Source organism: Xiphophorus hellerii, chromosome 1, assembly GCF_003331165.1.
Source record: "Xiphophorus hellerii strain 12219 chromosome 1, Xiphophorus_hellerii-4.1, whole genome shotgun sequence".
Lineage (NCBI taxonomy): Eukaryota > Metazoa > Chordata > Actinopteri > Cyprinodontiformes > Poeciliidae > Xiphophorus > Xiphophorus hellerii.
The window spans coordinates 22,130,770-22,145,254 of NC_045672.1; the positions used below are offsets into that span (position 1 = coordinate 22,130,770).

At 37.4% G+C, this 14,485-nt stretch overlaps 2 protein-coding genes across 5 annotated transcripts; both read right to left on the reverse strand.

The window, feature by feature from the left end:
* Positions 1-1,408: 1,408 nt before the first annotated feature.
* Positions 1,409-9,907, reverse strand: LOC116722200 (calcium-responsive transactivator). Of its 3 annotated transcripts, XM_032566431.1 has the most exons (11): positions 9,692-9,907; positions 8,891-8,967; positions 8,719-8,803; positions 8,447-8,579; positions 7,858-8,079; positions 7,096-7,257; positions 5,721-5,822; positions 4,789-4,881; positions 4,519-4,638; positions 4,311-4,438; positions 1,409-3,633 (listed from the first exon to the last, which is right to left on the reverse strand). In XM_032566431.1, the coding sequence occupies exons 1-11, from the start codon at positions 9,758-9,760 to the stop codon at positions 3,613-3,615; spliced, it is 1,212 nt and encodes a 403-aa protein (XP_032422322.1). In that variant the 5' UTR covers positions 9,761-9,907; the 3' UTR covers positions 1,409-3,612. The 3 variants fall into 3 exon arrangements, with proteins under 3 accessions (XP_032422322.1, XP_032422393.1, XP_032422462.1); XM_032566502.1 differs by lacking the exon at positions 5,721-5,822 and having other exon boundaries at positions 9,692-9,868; XM_032566571.1 differs by lacking the exon at positions 7,858-8,079 and having other exon boundaries at positions 9,692-9,866.
* A 1,584-nt stretch (positions 9,908-11,491) lies between these two features.
* On the reverse strand, positions 11,492-14,451 carry lsm14b (LSM family member 14B). Of its 2 annotated transcripts, none has more exons than XM_032566860.1 (8): positions 13,616-14,451; positions 13,360-13,523; positions 13,158-13,284; positions 12,883-13,047; positions 12,652-12,735; positions 12,412-12,570; positions 12,016-12,142; positions 11,492-11,925 (listed from the first exon to the last, which is right to left on the reverse strand). In XM_032566860.1, exons 1-8 carry the CDS (start codon positions 13,734-13,736, stop codon positions 11,835-11,837), a joined length of 1,038 nt encoding a protein of 345 aa, XP_032422751.1. In that variant the 5' UTR covers positions 13,737-14,451; the 3' UTR covers positions 11,492-11,834. The 2 variants fall into 2 exon arrangements, with proteins under 2 accessions (XP_032422751.1, XP_032422680.1); XM_032566789.1 differs by having other exon boundaries at positions 12,883-13,062; positions 13,616-14,450.
* Between the last annotated feature and the right edge of the window lie 34 nt (positions 14,452-14,485).

Here is a 14,485-nt window from a genome sequence, read left to right on the forward strand (position 1 = left end):
TCTGGCTCTATCCGTCACTACAGCAATTGTTGTTTTGCAGAGTTCATCTTGGATAGTTAAAATAATAATAGTATGTTTCTGTTTTTTCTTTCCTGGTATCCCCACCATTCAGCAATTCTCATTTAAACTCTGACACCCTCCTTTATCTTAATTCGTCTAAATATTGATCATAATAAAAGTTCATTCACAAAATAAACTTGCATGTTTCTCACTTCTAAAGATCTTCTATTCCTTTTTACAGCAGTGTATTTTGGGGATTTTATGTGATAGACCAGAACAAGATGGTAGGAAATAAGGAAAATAAAACTTGCATATGATAGATTTTTTTTTAATTAAAATCTCAAAAGCCTTGCTCGCACTTGCAACCTTGTAACCTACCTTAAATAATATTTACATTCCCTAATTTACGACGAATATTACTATTAAATCTGAGGAATATATCATTTTAATAATTTTATTGACATTAAGCACAATTTCAAGGAACAAGTATGACATTTATATATCAATAAAAATACATATATACTGTACATGCAATTATTCTAAGTAATTTTGTGAAGTGTCTTTAAAATTGTATTTAATAAAAACACAATAAACAGAATGAAGCTTTTGCATTCTCATTGGGCAAATTCTGTAATGAAAAATTCAGGCAAACTGAAATATTACCAAAACTTGGACAATACTGCACCCTGAGTATTAATTGACAATAATCACCAAATTAAACTATGTGACATGTGAATGTTTCTTGGGGGGAAAAAACAACATACAACCCATATCCAAAAAGGTTGAAACCAGTTTATTTTTAATTACCAAAAAATAACAAAAGACAAAAGGCAACAGTCTTCCAACAAACAGATGAGGGATTTTCAGATTTGTATGACCCACATCCAATTAGACTGTTTTCTTCTGTAGATATATTGTACCGGCAAACACACTCACGCATACACACACACAGGCACACATGCAAACATATTCAAAGGAGGTGCTGTTTACACTTAGAAGTGAAGACACAACACAGAATTGGGGAAATAAAATGTACCAAAAACTCCATTCACAGTAATATGAAATACAGATACCAATCCATTACAGCACAGCAGAGCCATGATTGTCAGAGTTGAATGGTTCATTGACTGTTCGATTGTCAGCTTCTTAACAGGTACTGCAAAACAACTGCAACTGTTCTGTTATTCTGCCATCTGAGGTAAATTAAGTTTTAACAGGACCACACCAATAATCATTAGATATTACTAATCACATTTAGGAAAACAAAAGTTTGACGTGTTTCTTGTTGTTGTTGTTGTTCTTCTTCTTCTTCATGTTTTATGAAAAATAAATTAGTAACAATCATTATGCATTCGGATGGATGGATGGATGGATGGATGGATGGATGGATGGATGGATGGATGGATGGATGGATGGATGGATGGATGGATGGATGGATGGATGGATGGATGGATGGATGGATGGATGGATGGATGGATGGATGGATGGATGGATGGAGCACACATATTATGCAAAATGTTATCAAATACCACACCAGTTGTACCACATAATTGGTCAGGACATAAATAAGTAAAGTCAACTTTACTTTGCATCAAGTAAAAGTCAAAGGAATAATAAATTAGACATTACAACCTTGTAAAACACAACTGAATGTATTACACTTACTGAAGAAATATATGCAGGACATGACACTGCTCAGTTTCTGGATTACTTTGGCTTTTTGAAGATCACTTGTGAACCAAAAACAAACTATGTTACAGAAATTACACTATATGTTGACTGTAGCTACAAAATAAAGTGCAGACAAAGCAGCAACCCAAGTACTGAATGGCATCCTCTTAACTTTGCATACAGCTAGAGATTAATCAATCAGAAACTTGGCTAATGGACTGAGGTTTTTGTAAAAAATTGACGTTCAGATCCCAGTTTTAACCAATTATGATTTCTATTTAAGAATTGTAATAGAATATAACACAATAAAAGCATTCAACACTAATTTGGTGGACTTCTGTTTTAAGAAGTAAATGTAGAAGTAAGAGTAGAGGCAATGTTAAACTTTACTAATACTTTAAAAAACAAAAACAATTTGATTAGAGTAATGGCAATTTAGACTGTCTTTAGCATTATATATCAGAAGTTAGTATGGAAAAACTGGCTAAGTAAGATTACTAAAAAAGGTGTCTCTATGTGTTAGGGTTAGGATAAAGGTTAGCACATCATGTGTATATTCTAAAGCAGGGCTTTTTAAAGTGTGGGGTGCCAGACCTCTTTGTGGAGAGGGTTTGCACAGTGGAGGTAAAAGGGGCAGAGGGGCTGACATGAGATAAAAATAAATCAGAAAACTTAACTGCAAATATTTAACCAACTTGATCCAGCTTTTGCAAGAGACAAAATGGTAAGGTTTTTTATACCTAAAGAAGCTATCGTGAACAACAAAACATAGCCTGGGGAAAGCAAAAGAAAGAAAGAAAAAATAAGAAGAAGTTGGGATTTTCATTGGCTGGATTTTCAGGTCCAGATGCTTCACTGCGACAGTGGTGTCTATAAAGCCCTGGGAGATTTTTTAGTTCGGCTAATTGACCTAAAGTTGTTCGTACTTTTATCACATTTCGACATCTCTTAGGAAACACTATTTAAACTTCTAACATTTTTTTGTGTGGCTCAATTTTATTTTTGAACATCTAATCCTAGAAAAAGTTAACTATAGGTCTTTTCCACCTTGCAAAATCAATCACAAAAAGGCAGGGTATTGTCTTAGCAAGTTGGTAACACTTTTGTATGGTGCTTTCACTAATGAAATAAAAGGTCGGAATTTTGAGTTTCTGGCTATCCTGTCATCAATCATGGCTGTTTGAGCTGATTAACAGCCAATTTCCCTGTCCATCTCTAAAATATGTCTAAGCAGCGTAATGCCACTAACATATGGTTTTGAAAATACAGCTACGAAGCTCATTCTAGACAAGTATACAGTGTTTTTCAGTGAGCTACTTATTGGGTCTCAGACATGTGTAAAAAGTGAATGCATATAATCTTAGAGCTCACGGCAACACATCATAGTTTGACTAACACAGACAAACCCCTGATTTCAAACAATAACTCATTTTCATAAAAATTAAATTCCCTTCCCCTTAAACAAAACCCACACACCTTAACAATAAAAAGGACGTTTCTTTTAAGGTTCAATTTTGTTTTTACGGCCTTCCTTTTGAAGTCCTTCCCTGTGCCTAAGGTAAAACTGAAATGCTTCAGAAGTACCAAAAGAAAAATCTCCTGGCTCCTTAAAGGGAGAATTATTAAAAAAAGACAAATTTCTAACACCGATTTTCTTCCTTGTTTTGATGTCTAATAGAGTTGCAGAAAAACTTGGAAAAACGTCCAATTTTGTATGTAAACAGAATTGCTTTCCCTTACGTGACTCTTTGTTAAATCAATGTAGAATGGAGGAAAGCAAAACATTTATGAAATGATTTAATCTTGGTCAGAATGATGATTTCTAAAACGATAATAAATCTGGTGCAGAGAGATCTTCATTTCTGTATGATGAGGAGATTATCGTTGAAGCCAATAATGGCAGATGTTCCTTGAACAGCAAAACAGCGTGGTGCTTTATTGCTAATAGTTTCCATACTGACCCTGAAATTGGGAAGAAAATTAGACAATCATGAAAATGTTGGTATTTTAGGGGGTTATGTTGTGTTTTTTCTGTTAGAATTCAAAGTACAAAAGTAACAAAGTATGTTTGTTGAGGTCTTTAAAATCCATTTTACTTGGATCTAATCTTGAAGCAAACTAGGTGAGTTTCATGAAACATGAAGTTCTGTCATGTTTATTAACAACACTCCATCCAATGGTTTAAATTACACTTGGTGATGAAGTAAGGCTTTGATGTCATGGAAACCCATGCACTGAAGTGCTGGACTCAGGTCTTGATTGTAACGATGGCATCACCTGAGCAATATGAGTCTTAGCACACACTAAACTGTGAGTTTATGCAGCCTACCACTTTGTGGTTGAATTTTCTAATCAGTTCCACTTTGTTGGAACATTTGACAGTGGAATATTCTGTAATGTAGAAGTCAAAAGTTTATAACAAGATTTATTATAAAAGTGGGTTTCCTATCCATGTCCCACATTTGAATGGTAGCAACCCATTCCTTTAGGAATGTTAGCAGAAGCAGTCTAGGAGTTGGATTTTTAGCAGCTGTGGAAATGGAAATGATGGGAAACAGCTGAATTCAAAGATTTGGATAGGAGAGCAAATTGTTTAAGGAATGTAATGGTAAATGATTAATGTTTTGTTACTTTTGTACCTGTTCATAAGAGTACGGTCTCTGAGTTTGTGCTCCGGAACCGCCTTGGGAAGCGCGATAGGATCCATACTGTTGGCTCTGACTCTGCTGATACTGGGAAAACTGGGATGATCCCCCCTGGCTAGGACCTGTAATAAAGATTAGAGTCATGCAGAGTTTTTCTTTTGTGGACTTGTATTTGAGTTAATACTGTTGGAGAATTTCTCACCATATCCTTGTGGCTGCCCACTGTAGCCCTGCTGAGAGGAGTACTGCTGTTGGCTGTAAGGCTGTTGCTGACCAGAGCTCTGCTGATATAAGGTCTGCTGTTGATTGTACTGAGAGTTACCTGAAAGTCCACCAACAGCAACTCTTATCAGCATTTAATCGCAAGTTTTCATTCTAACTTACTTTTAATGCATATAAAGAAAGTGACTGCACTGAGTTTATAGAAATAATAACAATAACCTTTCAAATTAAACAGTTTGTTTGAAGTTACCTCCTTCATAGTAATGTTGAGAAGACTCATCAAGCGACCTGTCATAGCCTTGTTCACCATATGAAGACTGCTGATAAGAGTATTCTCCAAGGCCTGTAGGGAACATGACTCAGCACATGCCAAATCCGCTCAACTGAAACCAAAGCTTCTAGCACCCAAAAAAATAATTATCTTGCTTATATAAACCGAAGCACGTAATGAATGTATACAGTCACAAATTAAAAGCAAAAAAAAATCCTTCAAGGCGCAAAAGTGCCACAGTCCAACAAATTAATAATTTGTCATGTAATTTTATATGTTTGGTAGTAAAAAAAAACTGCTTTAAATAAATTAAATGAATGAAGATTGGCCTAGTTTATATCAGTCATTGTCCTGCCAACAGAGTTTGACAGGACTAATATGTCAAAAGAGTGTGTCTGACAGGACACACTTTTTTGACATATTAGCTCAATTTTTATATAATGATTTCCACATTTAATAACTCAATCATTTATTTTATAAATTATTATAATTTTATACTTATGGATATACAGAAAGTATTTTAAAGTGGATTTTATATAATTAAAACATCATTAGTTGGTTATAACATAATTTATAACCAACTAACAAGAAATTTATTTATTTATGGCACTTTTGGCCTTTGATATTTTCTAAGGTTTCTTGTTTTAAACAGGAACCCACAAAAAAAAACAATGCATGGAGTTTGTACTCCATTTACAACTCCAATGTACAGCAATGCTTGAATGCTGAAATTTCGGCACACCGAAGGGGTCAGTATGGACACAGACATGCTGATTTACAAAAACGCAAAAGTTGATTTGTAAATTTGACTCAGGTCTGTGAAACTGTACTGGAAGGGAATGGCATGAATTGTAGTAGGGGGGGTATGTGTTTCAGAGCTGTATATGAAGTTAATGAACGGGATTTTTTACCATCAGCGTAATACTGCTGGTTTATGGGCTCGGTGGAGCTCTGAGTGTGTCCATACTGCTCTCCGTAGCGTTCATCTTGTCCCATGTAGTGTTGTACAGATTCTGTAAAACAGGCGACACGACCCTTAATTACAATTTTTCGGGCCAAAAAGCCACCAAATCAAACCCTAAAATAGTGTTGGTAAAATCATATTATTCTTTTTGTACTTATGTATGCATTTTTAGTATAGTTGTAGAATTATTTTTATAAGATAGTAAAATAAATAAAATTTTACATTTAAGTTCTGCCATTTGTTTGATATTCACCTCAGGCTGTACTTTCTCTGAGGCAACTCACTAATAGCCTCATCCAAAGTGATACTGTAAACAACAGTTAAAATCATTTTCTACAATAACTGTAGTTCTTGAGGAGAATACAATAATTACAAAAAGGCTGCTATGAGGAAAAATTTTATTATAATATGGTGATGGTGTGCAGAAACTCCAGATTCCGACACTTATTAGAAAACCATCAAAACAAAGAAAGAATGTAGCAAAAAAGATATGCATGCAGAGCAAAATGTCCTTATTAAACGACCTGTCAGACCAAGCCATACCACAAAAATATATTCCAATCTGAACTACCAGCAACAATTGTAGAACATTGGTTTTATTAGAGGTCTAGCAATGTCCCAGTACCAGACAGGGAAAGGCTCAGTGCTGCAAAGCTTAATTAAAACCACAATGCAAAGATAATACCATGCCAGGGTTTATGAGGATGACCTATGTTTCCTTGGAATTTTCAGTCCATGCCTTTTACTACTGCTAATCCACAAACTTCAAAAGAAATTATAGGATGAAGCAGGGCTAGAATTAGAAACATGCTGACACAGAAAAGTGAGGGATAGGAACCCAATGTGAGACAAGTGAGACACCTCTATTTCAAAATATGAAAACTGGGATCTAAAAAATTTTCTTAATCTCTTCCTTTGCTTCTATACTGCTTCCCAAAAAAAAGTCCTGTTAATAGATTTTACTCAATTTTGAGGAAATTCCTTTCATTTCTTAGATGATTTTTAACATTTGTAATCTCATGCAGTGATTACGATCCAAAATTGGAGCAGCTGAATGCTTGCTGGGCATTACACTCTGACGGTACTTCTCACACAAACAAATTTATAGTAAATTGCAAAAGCATTCATACAACTTCAGTCATGCTGCAGCTAAAAACCTGTTTGTGTTTAATGAGGATTATTTTGTAGAGGACCAAACACATTGACATTTGTGGCTGTATAAATACAAAATGTGAAAGAGGTCAGGTGTTGTGAATTCTTCTGCAAAGCACTGTAACAAAAAAAAAAATCACAAATTACAATGGTAATGTCCACCCTATTACCTTGCTGAGAGGAGCGGTAGGATCCTATGGGCCTCTGGGGCATCATGCTATTCCCTTGGCTGGCTTGTCCCATCATGCCCATCGCCTGCTGTCCCTGATACTGTCCTGCTGAGTGGGCTGAGGAGTGGTGTGGAGGAGCAGATTGTTGGTGCATCATGGAGACTGGGAAGAAGGTGAAGCAGCAATCTCGAACATTAAAAGTTGGTTCACAATTTTCTATTCATAAGGCAATTTAACGATCGTACACTGGTAGAAATGCAAGGTTAAACTAATTTAAAGGAACTTTAACTGCATGCCAGACACAGGAAAAGGGCAAAAGGCAGGATCTCTTTGAAGAGATTCCTTTGTGCAGGGGTATAAATGAAAATAAAGCCAGGGAATTAGCATGTAAACTGAAATCCAGTAAAAATACACACACCTTCAGAGAAAGATAGGCTTTATCTTAGCCCAGGTGGTCAGAGATCTGAAAGGCATAAGCCTTTCAGATAAGAAATCAGGAGGCAGAACACATCTGTGATGAACTGAATGTGAAGGGAGCATAGGTTCTCACAGCAGTAGTAAGTAAGTATGTCGACCAAGAGAAAGGCATTTGCCATATGGTAAAAAGAGAAAAAAAACATTCCAAAGGAAATAAATGCATTTTATATTAAAAACAACAACGTAGAAATAATGTTTTCAGGGGCAAAATACTGTATATGTTTCTTTTAAGAAACATATTTTAAATTATGGATCAGCGACTGAGCTTCATTATTCCTGGCTCACCTTGACTCGACTGCATGTTGAGGTTGCTGCGAGGGGAGGAGGAAGATGAGGGCGTGGAGGAGAAAGAAGAAGAGGAACCATAACCTGCCTTTGGGCCCTGGACCAGGCTACCCTGAGAGGAGGGCGTAGCATGGCTGTAGCCAGATGCCGAGCTACTGTAGATACTGGTGGATGGAGTAGCCAACTGCATGTGACCTGATTGCATGGGGGCATGGCTCGGGCCTAATGACACACAATAAGAGGAGGCCAGTGCACATTCTCATGTGATATCATGGCATGGTAATCAGCCTACCACATTCAGTTCATCCTAAAGGAAAGCTCAGGCTGGGTGTAAAATAGTATGAATGATTGATTATGAGACTAAGATTAAGAGACTGAAAAGAAAAGCTGAAATCACTATAACTGCAAAAAAAAGCAAAGCAATCGGGTAATTAAAATAGGCATTGATGCAGACATTAAGTGGCTACATGCAGCACAGTCAGCATTAGATAAGCACACAACAGGTAAAGAAATGAAACACAAAACAGTATGTGTGTTTGCAACATCTGTGGCTGAACATGCCAATATAAAATCCACACTTGTCACCAACCATTGCTCATTTGACTCTGGATCATGGATGTGGCGGTCACTCCTGTTCCAGTGCTGTCATTGAGGTTGCTTGGAGCATGTCCCCCACTGTGGCTCATTCTTCCTTGATCCATGGACATGTTGGAACTAGGAGGCTAAAATGAACAGAATTACAACATCACTTCATTCCACTGGCTGTTATTTTTTGTCATGCCTGTTTTGACTCATGGATTGGTGCACTAACTGATCAGCTCTGTTGCATGCTCCTAGAAACCACATGACAGGCAGACTTACAGCTGGTAGAAGTGACTGCATGTTCTGATTAGAATCAGCTATTGTGGCCAAGTAAACAAGATTCCTGTGCAGAATCTGCTGATACCTGGAAAGGTGGAAATTTTTGCAGAAATTTACATGACCTTTGTAGGACTTTGGACTATTTACAACAACAACAACAAAAGTCACTCACTGTGTACACTCAGCTGTCTTGCCTTTACTTTGGTAGTCCATAATGCATTGTATTAGATGATGATTTTCATCCAACATCTGTGGGAAAGACAAAGCAACCTCAATCTATATCTGGCATTTAAAGTGCTTGGAAAATTGAACGCTAAACTGCTTTCCATCTCTCTTGGACAAAGCCATTGAAGGAGCTACTCCTGCCATTACCCACTGTATTGTAGCTTCTGACGGCTCAGTGCTTCTCTGCGCTAATCTAACCTAGACAGAGCTAAAGATGATCGATAAATATATATATATTTGTGTGTGGGTGTGTGTGTGTGTGACACTACAGGTTGTTACAGGAAGGATGAACAGCAACAGAAATTATGCTTACTGATGTTGATGTATCTTTAATAACTTGCCAACTTTTCACTGAACTTAATCATTAATAGCAGCGTCAACTAGGGAATTTCTATCAAACCCTAGAAATTCGTTCCTTTTTTTTCTTTTTCTTTCTATGGCTGAAGCTGAATATTTGCACTGGTCAGACAGCTTGAGTGAGAAAGATTGCATCAAAGAAGCAAGTATCCAGTCAGAGCAGAGCGCTTATACCCGACCCTCACCGTGATGGCTTTGTTTGGTTCGCACCTTCACTACTAGTTGCCCTTTCTTTGATATTCACCTCAGGCTATATACTTTCCCTGAGGTCAACCACTCACACCCTCGTCCACAGCGACATTTAGCTGTAAATGACGCGACGCTCCGAGTTTTTCTTATTTTTGGTTTTGATTTGTTTTTATTTTATATATATATATATTTATTTTTTTACCTTTTGGATGGTTTGCTGTGTCACCTCCCCTTTACTCCTGGGACGCGTCGATGAAAACGCCACAGACATGTTGACATATGGGACATAAAAGCGCTCCTTTTATTCTAATATTTATTATCTAGAGCGCAGCCTTCTATTTGGTTACATAGTTTCTGTACAACGAGGGAAAAAAAGGAGGGGGTGGGAGTGCAAAACTATGATTGTTGTGATGATAGGAGAAACAATGGAGAGCTCATCGTGTATCTGGACGGAAACAAACACCTGGTTTTGCGCAAAGCGTCATTTATGGTCTGAATTTAAATAATATCATCATGAAGAAAGTGTTTATGTGCGGAGGGACATCCCTCTGTCTCCTCCGTTGGTACAGCCCAGGCTCTGGATAGGCTGCCGCTAGATGGGGTATCCTTGAATATATGAGGCAAATAAAGCAGTAGAGGGCTACGTGCGCTGTTCAGGGCACAGACTAGCAGAGAAGCAATTACTGAAGTTGTTTTCAGCGCCTTAATTGGTTTGTGTGAAATGAGTTCTAATAATGTAATTTGTTTCAAATGACATTTTCTTTTAAAACAGAAAATCTATGTTGTCAAAGGCGATTTGACGGAAACCTCAAAAGTGCGTCGCAACAAATTCAAAAACCAGGTTTAAATAACTCAATTCAAAAAGTCATTCAATTTCTATATAGCTACATAGACAACCCGTGATATATTTCAATATATAGGTTTTTTTTTTTTTTAGATCGATAACTTTTTACATATAATGGAAAGCCAGAGCCCAGTTTCTCAGGGAACGTAAAAGAATGTCACCTCAGACTGTATACTTTATTGGGACTCATTTTTCATGAATTATTGCATTGGTGTGTGGCACCAGAAGTTATGTGGTTTTGGTCTATTGCCACACCTTCCTCTTGATAAGACCCCACAAACTTTTTTGGGGGTTCAGGTTAAGCAAATTTGTTGATCAAGCACAGTGATAAACATGGTAATTAAATCAGCTAATTGTTTTGTGGGAATGCTCCAAATACAGCTGAAAAATTACAAATTACTCAAAACTGACCTCAAGCAACATTGCCTCTGTGGTACTTTACTCTTCCTTCACAGTCTGGCATCTTGATTTTTCTAAAAGAACTGAACATTTACCTGAAAACAAGGTCTCTGGAGACTGAACATTTCAGTTTTCCCACCTCTGACATGGTAGTACAGGAATAGATTGACTAAATGAATCCAACAGTTGTATCCCATAAGTCTGTTTGTGCTCAAGTCTGTGCCTCAGGCACAAACTCCATAGTATGCAAATTCTCTGGACTAAGCAGCACTGCTCCACAAGCCTTCAGTTTGTGGTCAATTCTGTTGCTAATGTGTTTTCTCCCACAATATGCTTTTCACTTCAACTCTTTAATATAGTAGGGAATCAGCTACTGCTGGAAATCAGTCACACTTGCCCCATGATTTTGTAAGCCATGTTTGTAAAAACTCCTCACCAGGTCTTGTCGAATAGTTGATTCACTGAAATTAAGCTGTTCCAGGCATATCCCACCCAAAGGAAGATTTAGCAGCTGCTGGAAGAACAAAATTTCTTAATCTGTCCTGGGAACACCTTTGGCTTTCCCAAGAGGAACTGAACCAAGTGACTGTTGAGAGGAAAGTCTGGGTCTCTGCCCTCACCATCCAGCAGAAGCCAATTGGAGGACATTAACGCTTCAGGGAATTTCTCATTTCAAATTCCAAGATGCATGCAGGCCTAAGTGCAAACATGGGCAAATTAAAATTGAGGAGAGAAAGAATCCGTTTCAGAAAGGCGAGATTTTGAATACAGATTTAACTTCATGTTTATATTTACAGTATTTGACAATTATACGAGTGCTCAAATTAAGACAAAAATCAGTTAAACACTTCAAATGTTGAGTGCCTCAATCAGAACAAAATTACATTAACCATATAAATAAAATGTCTTCTAGTACATAGTCAAAAAAACAAAAACCTAAAGAAAAAAAAAATTGTTTGGCATTGAAGTTCAACAATGAAGAAATGGACAAAAAAAAAAAAAAAATCCAGATTAAGTTTTCTGTGGTCTTCACACACGTCCTCTCTGGATCCTGTCTAAAGATAGAATCTGAGCAGCTCCTCGTCCTCTGCGTCCAATAAATCTACCTCTTAAGCCTTGACCTTATGAACCGGCCAGTGACTCCAAAAGTCTCCAAATTGCGCTTCCGTTCCTCAGCCCATGTTAATCTGAAACTTAAGAAAATAAATAAAAATACAAATAGTGAAAACCCCAAGTTTAGACTTAAAAAGGGAAAAAAGTTGGATTTTAAGAGAAGGGATTACCTAAGCCCATTATCAGAGGAGACATTGTCAAAAAAAGACTTTGCTTTGTCATAGTAACATTTCGGGCTAAAATCCTCATACTCCTGCAATGTGTGCATCCTCGCTTTTGCCTTCTTAATGTCTTCATCTGCATTAAAAAAAAAAAGTAATAATTTACTATTTTAGACAAACCCCTCAGGAGGACTTGTACAAAATAATCTGGTTTTGACATCAGTTTTTGATCAGAAAGAAATTTACTTTTGAAATATTATTTGACAGCACTTCAATTCATGTCCCCTAGTTGTATGTAGCAACACCACAAGAGAACTGTTGCAGGAGTCCAGATACGCATGAATCTATTGTGAGTGTGCCTTAGTAGCTACTGTAACAGCCAAGTAATTTCAGATGAAAACAAACCTTTTAGTTTCCTTTTTTCCTGCAACTCCCTCTCAAGCTCCTCTTTGATAAACTGTGCATTGGACGAAGCAAAGTCAAAGTCTGTATCAAATTTGAGAATAGGCGATGGAATGTTAGCCACCATTAGCCGTCCTCTACCACTGCTCTGATGTCGAGGTGCTAAGGAGATTTTAAAAAAAACAAAAAACAGTTAGAGTTCCTAATAATAAGAATTTTACTTTCAGATCTTGATTTTCCTACCTTGCCTTCTTCTGGCCGGTGGACGGTCAGTGTTCTGCTGCTGTGCTTCTGGTCGATTAGAAATCACACCAGAGCCTGAATTCCCTTTAACACAAAAAATAAAAAAAATGTACCCGCACATCTCCATTTGTCTAAACTGCACAAATAGTTTAAATAAACTATTTTAGTTGCATTATATTAGTTATAATGTAGAGATTCAGACTAATGGTTTTCATTTAGCTCAAGTATTACTAGTAGTAGGGTCCTTTTGGGGCTGGGAGTTCACTCTCCTGGTCCTTGGGGGCCTCCTCCTATTCCACTGCCCTTCCTGGGAAGTAGTCAAACCTCTTCTCTGTCTTTCTACTTGGATGGTTTGAACAGCCTTCTCTACCATGGGGCCCCGTCTGAAATGCAGGTCTGAAAGGAGAGGCCCTGAATTGAAGGAGTCAAAAAACACTATTTTAAACACCTCCAGGGTGGCTTTTATGGTTAGTTTACTTCATATAAATTTGTGTGAGAATACTTGCCCAGTCCAAGAGCAGCAGCATACTGCTGGCTAAGAAGGGAGCTGGCAGCAAGGTGATTATAAGCAGGCGTTCTTACAGGGCTAAACAGTCCAAGACTTGAATATATGCCTGAGCTTGAACTGGATGACTGAAAAATACATAAAAATAAATATTCACACAATCATGACAGGAGCTTGAGTGATGCACTTCTTTTCTACTTTACTTGTATGATTGCTGGATCTGGGGGTAGGCCATGATAAGACCTCGGAGATTCACACAGTGTGATATCCTTGATGTCACTTCCACGGAAAGTTATGTACTCGTAGACATCGTCTTTGGGGGATGTTGGTCTTTCAGTAGGACGCCCCTCAGTTCCAAAACACTTTACTGTGCATAAAGGAAATGTTATTTTCCCAATCTAAACAAATCCTCTAAGTAATATTAAAGATATCTCTTGTCACAGAATCAATTAGACTCACCTTTTGCCAGCACAACTGTGGAATTATTTTTGTCAATTGTGTACAAAATCCCCTCATAACGATTTTGGGCCTTTGAAAGCAACCCTATTCTACAGCCAATGTATGGCTTTGAGGAAGCCATGGCTGAATAATCGTTAGAACAAATGCTCTGAATTGTTTTACTGTCTTACAAGACATTGCACTGCTCAGACTTTGCTGAAACAATTTATAAGCATTTGCAGGTGTGCTGGAACCACGCCCACCGATTGAAGTTTAACTCACCTGATTGTTCAAGTCAATCTACTTCGGCAGTGAAGTGATTCCTTTACAGGGATCACTTCCTGTATTGCTTTACAGGAATACACCAAATACAGGGTCATCTTCTACCTGAAGGATGACCTGGGTAGAAGTGGTCGTAATGTGGAGTGGAAGGAGTATTTTTTGTTAATCGATGGCAAAGCCATTCAACAATGATAGATAAATTCAAAGCATTTAATCTATATTCACAATGTTCAAACCCGATTTTGGGGGAAGTAAAATTATACAAAATAAATAGGAGTTAGTGACACTTATGGTGTGTTTGAAAAAACAAAAGCATAACATAAGTAGAATTTCACATCAAAAAGATAAAAAGAAGCAGAAATCGGAGTTGCATACTTAACAAAATAACACATACGCAGCCATTTTGAGACATACGTGGTCAGAAACATTCATTCAAACTGCTTCAACACTTTTCTTAAATCCCCGACGATGGAAAAGTTGATTTCCTTTTCTGAGAAAGCAAATCCGAGGGCGGCGTATTATTTCTCTCCCTTTCCCTAGTAAAACTGACAGCTCCATCTTCCTTCGAGAGTTTATTTTCTTTCTCGAACCAATCACAACGCCTACCGA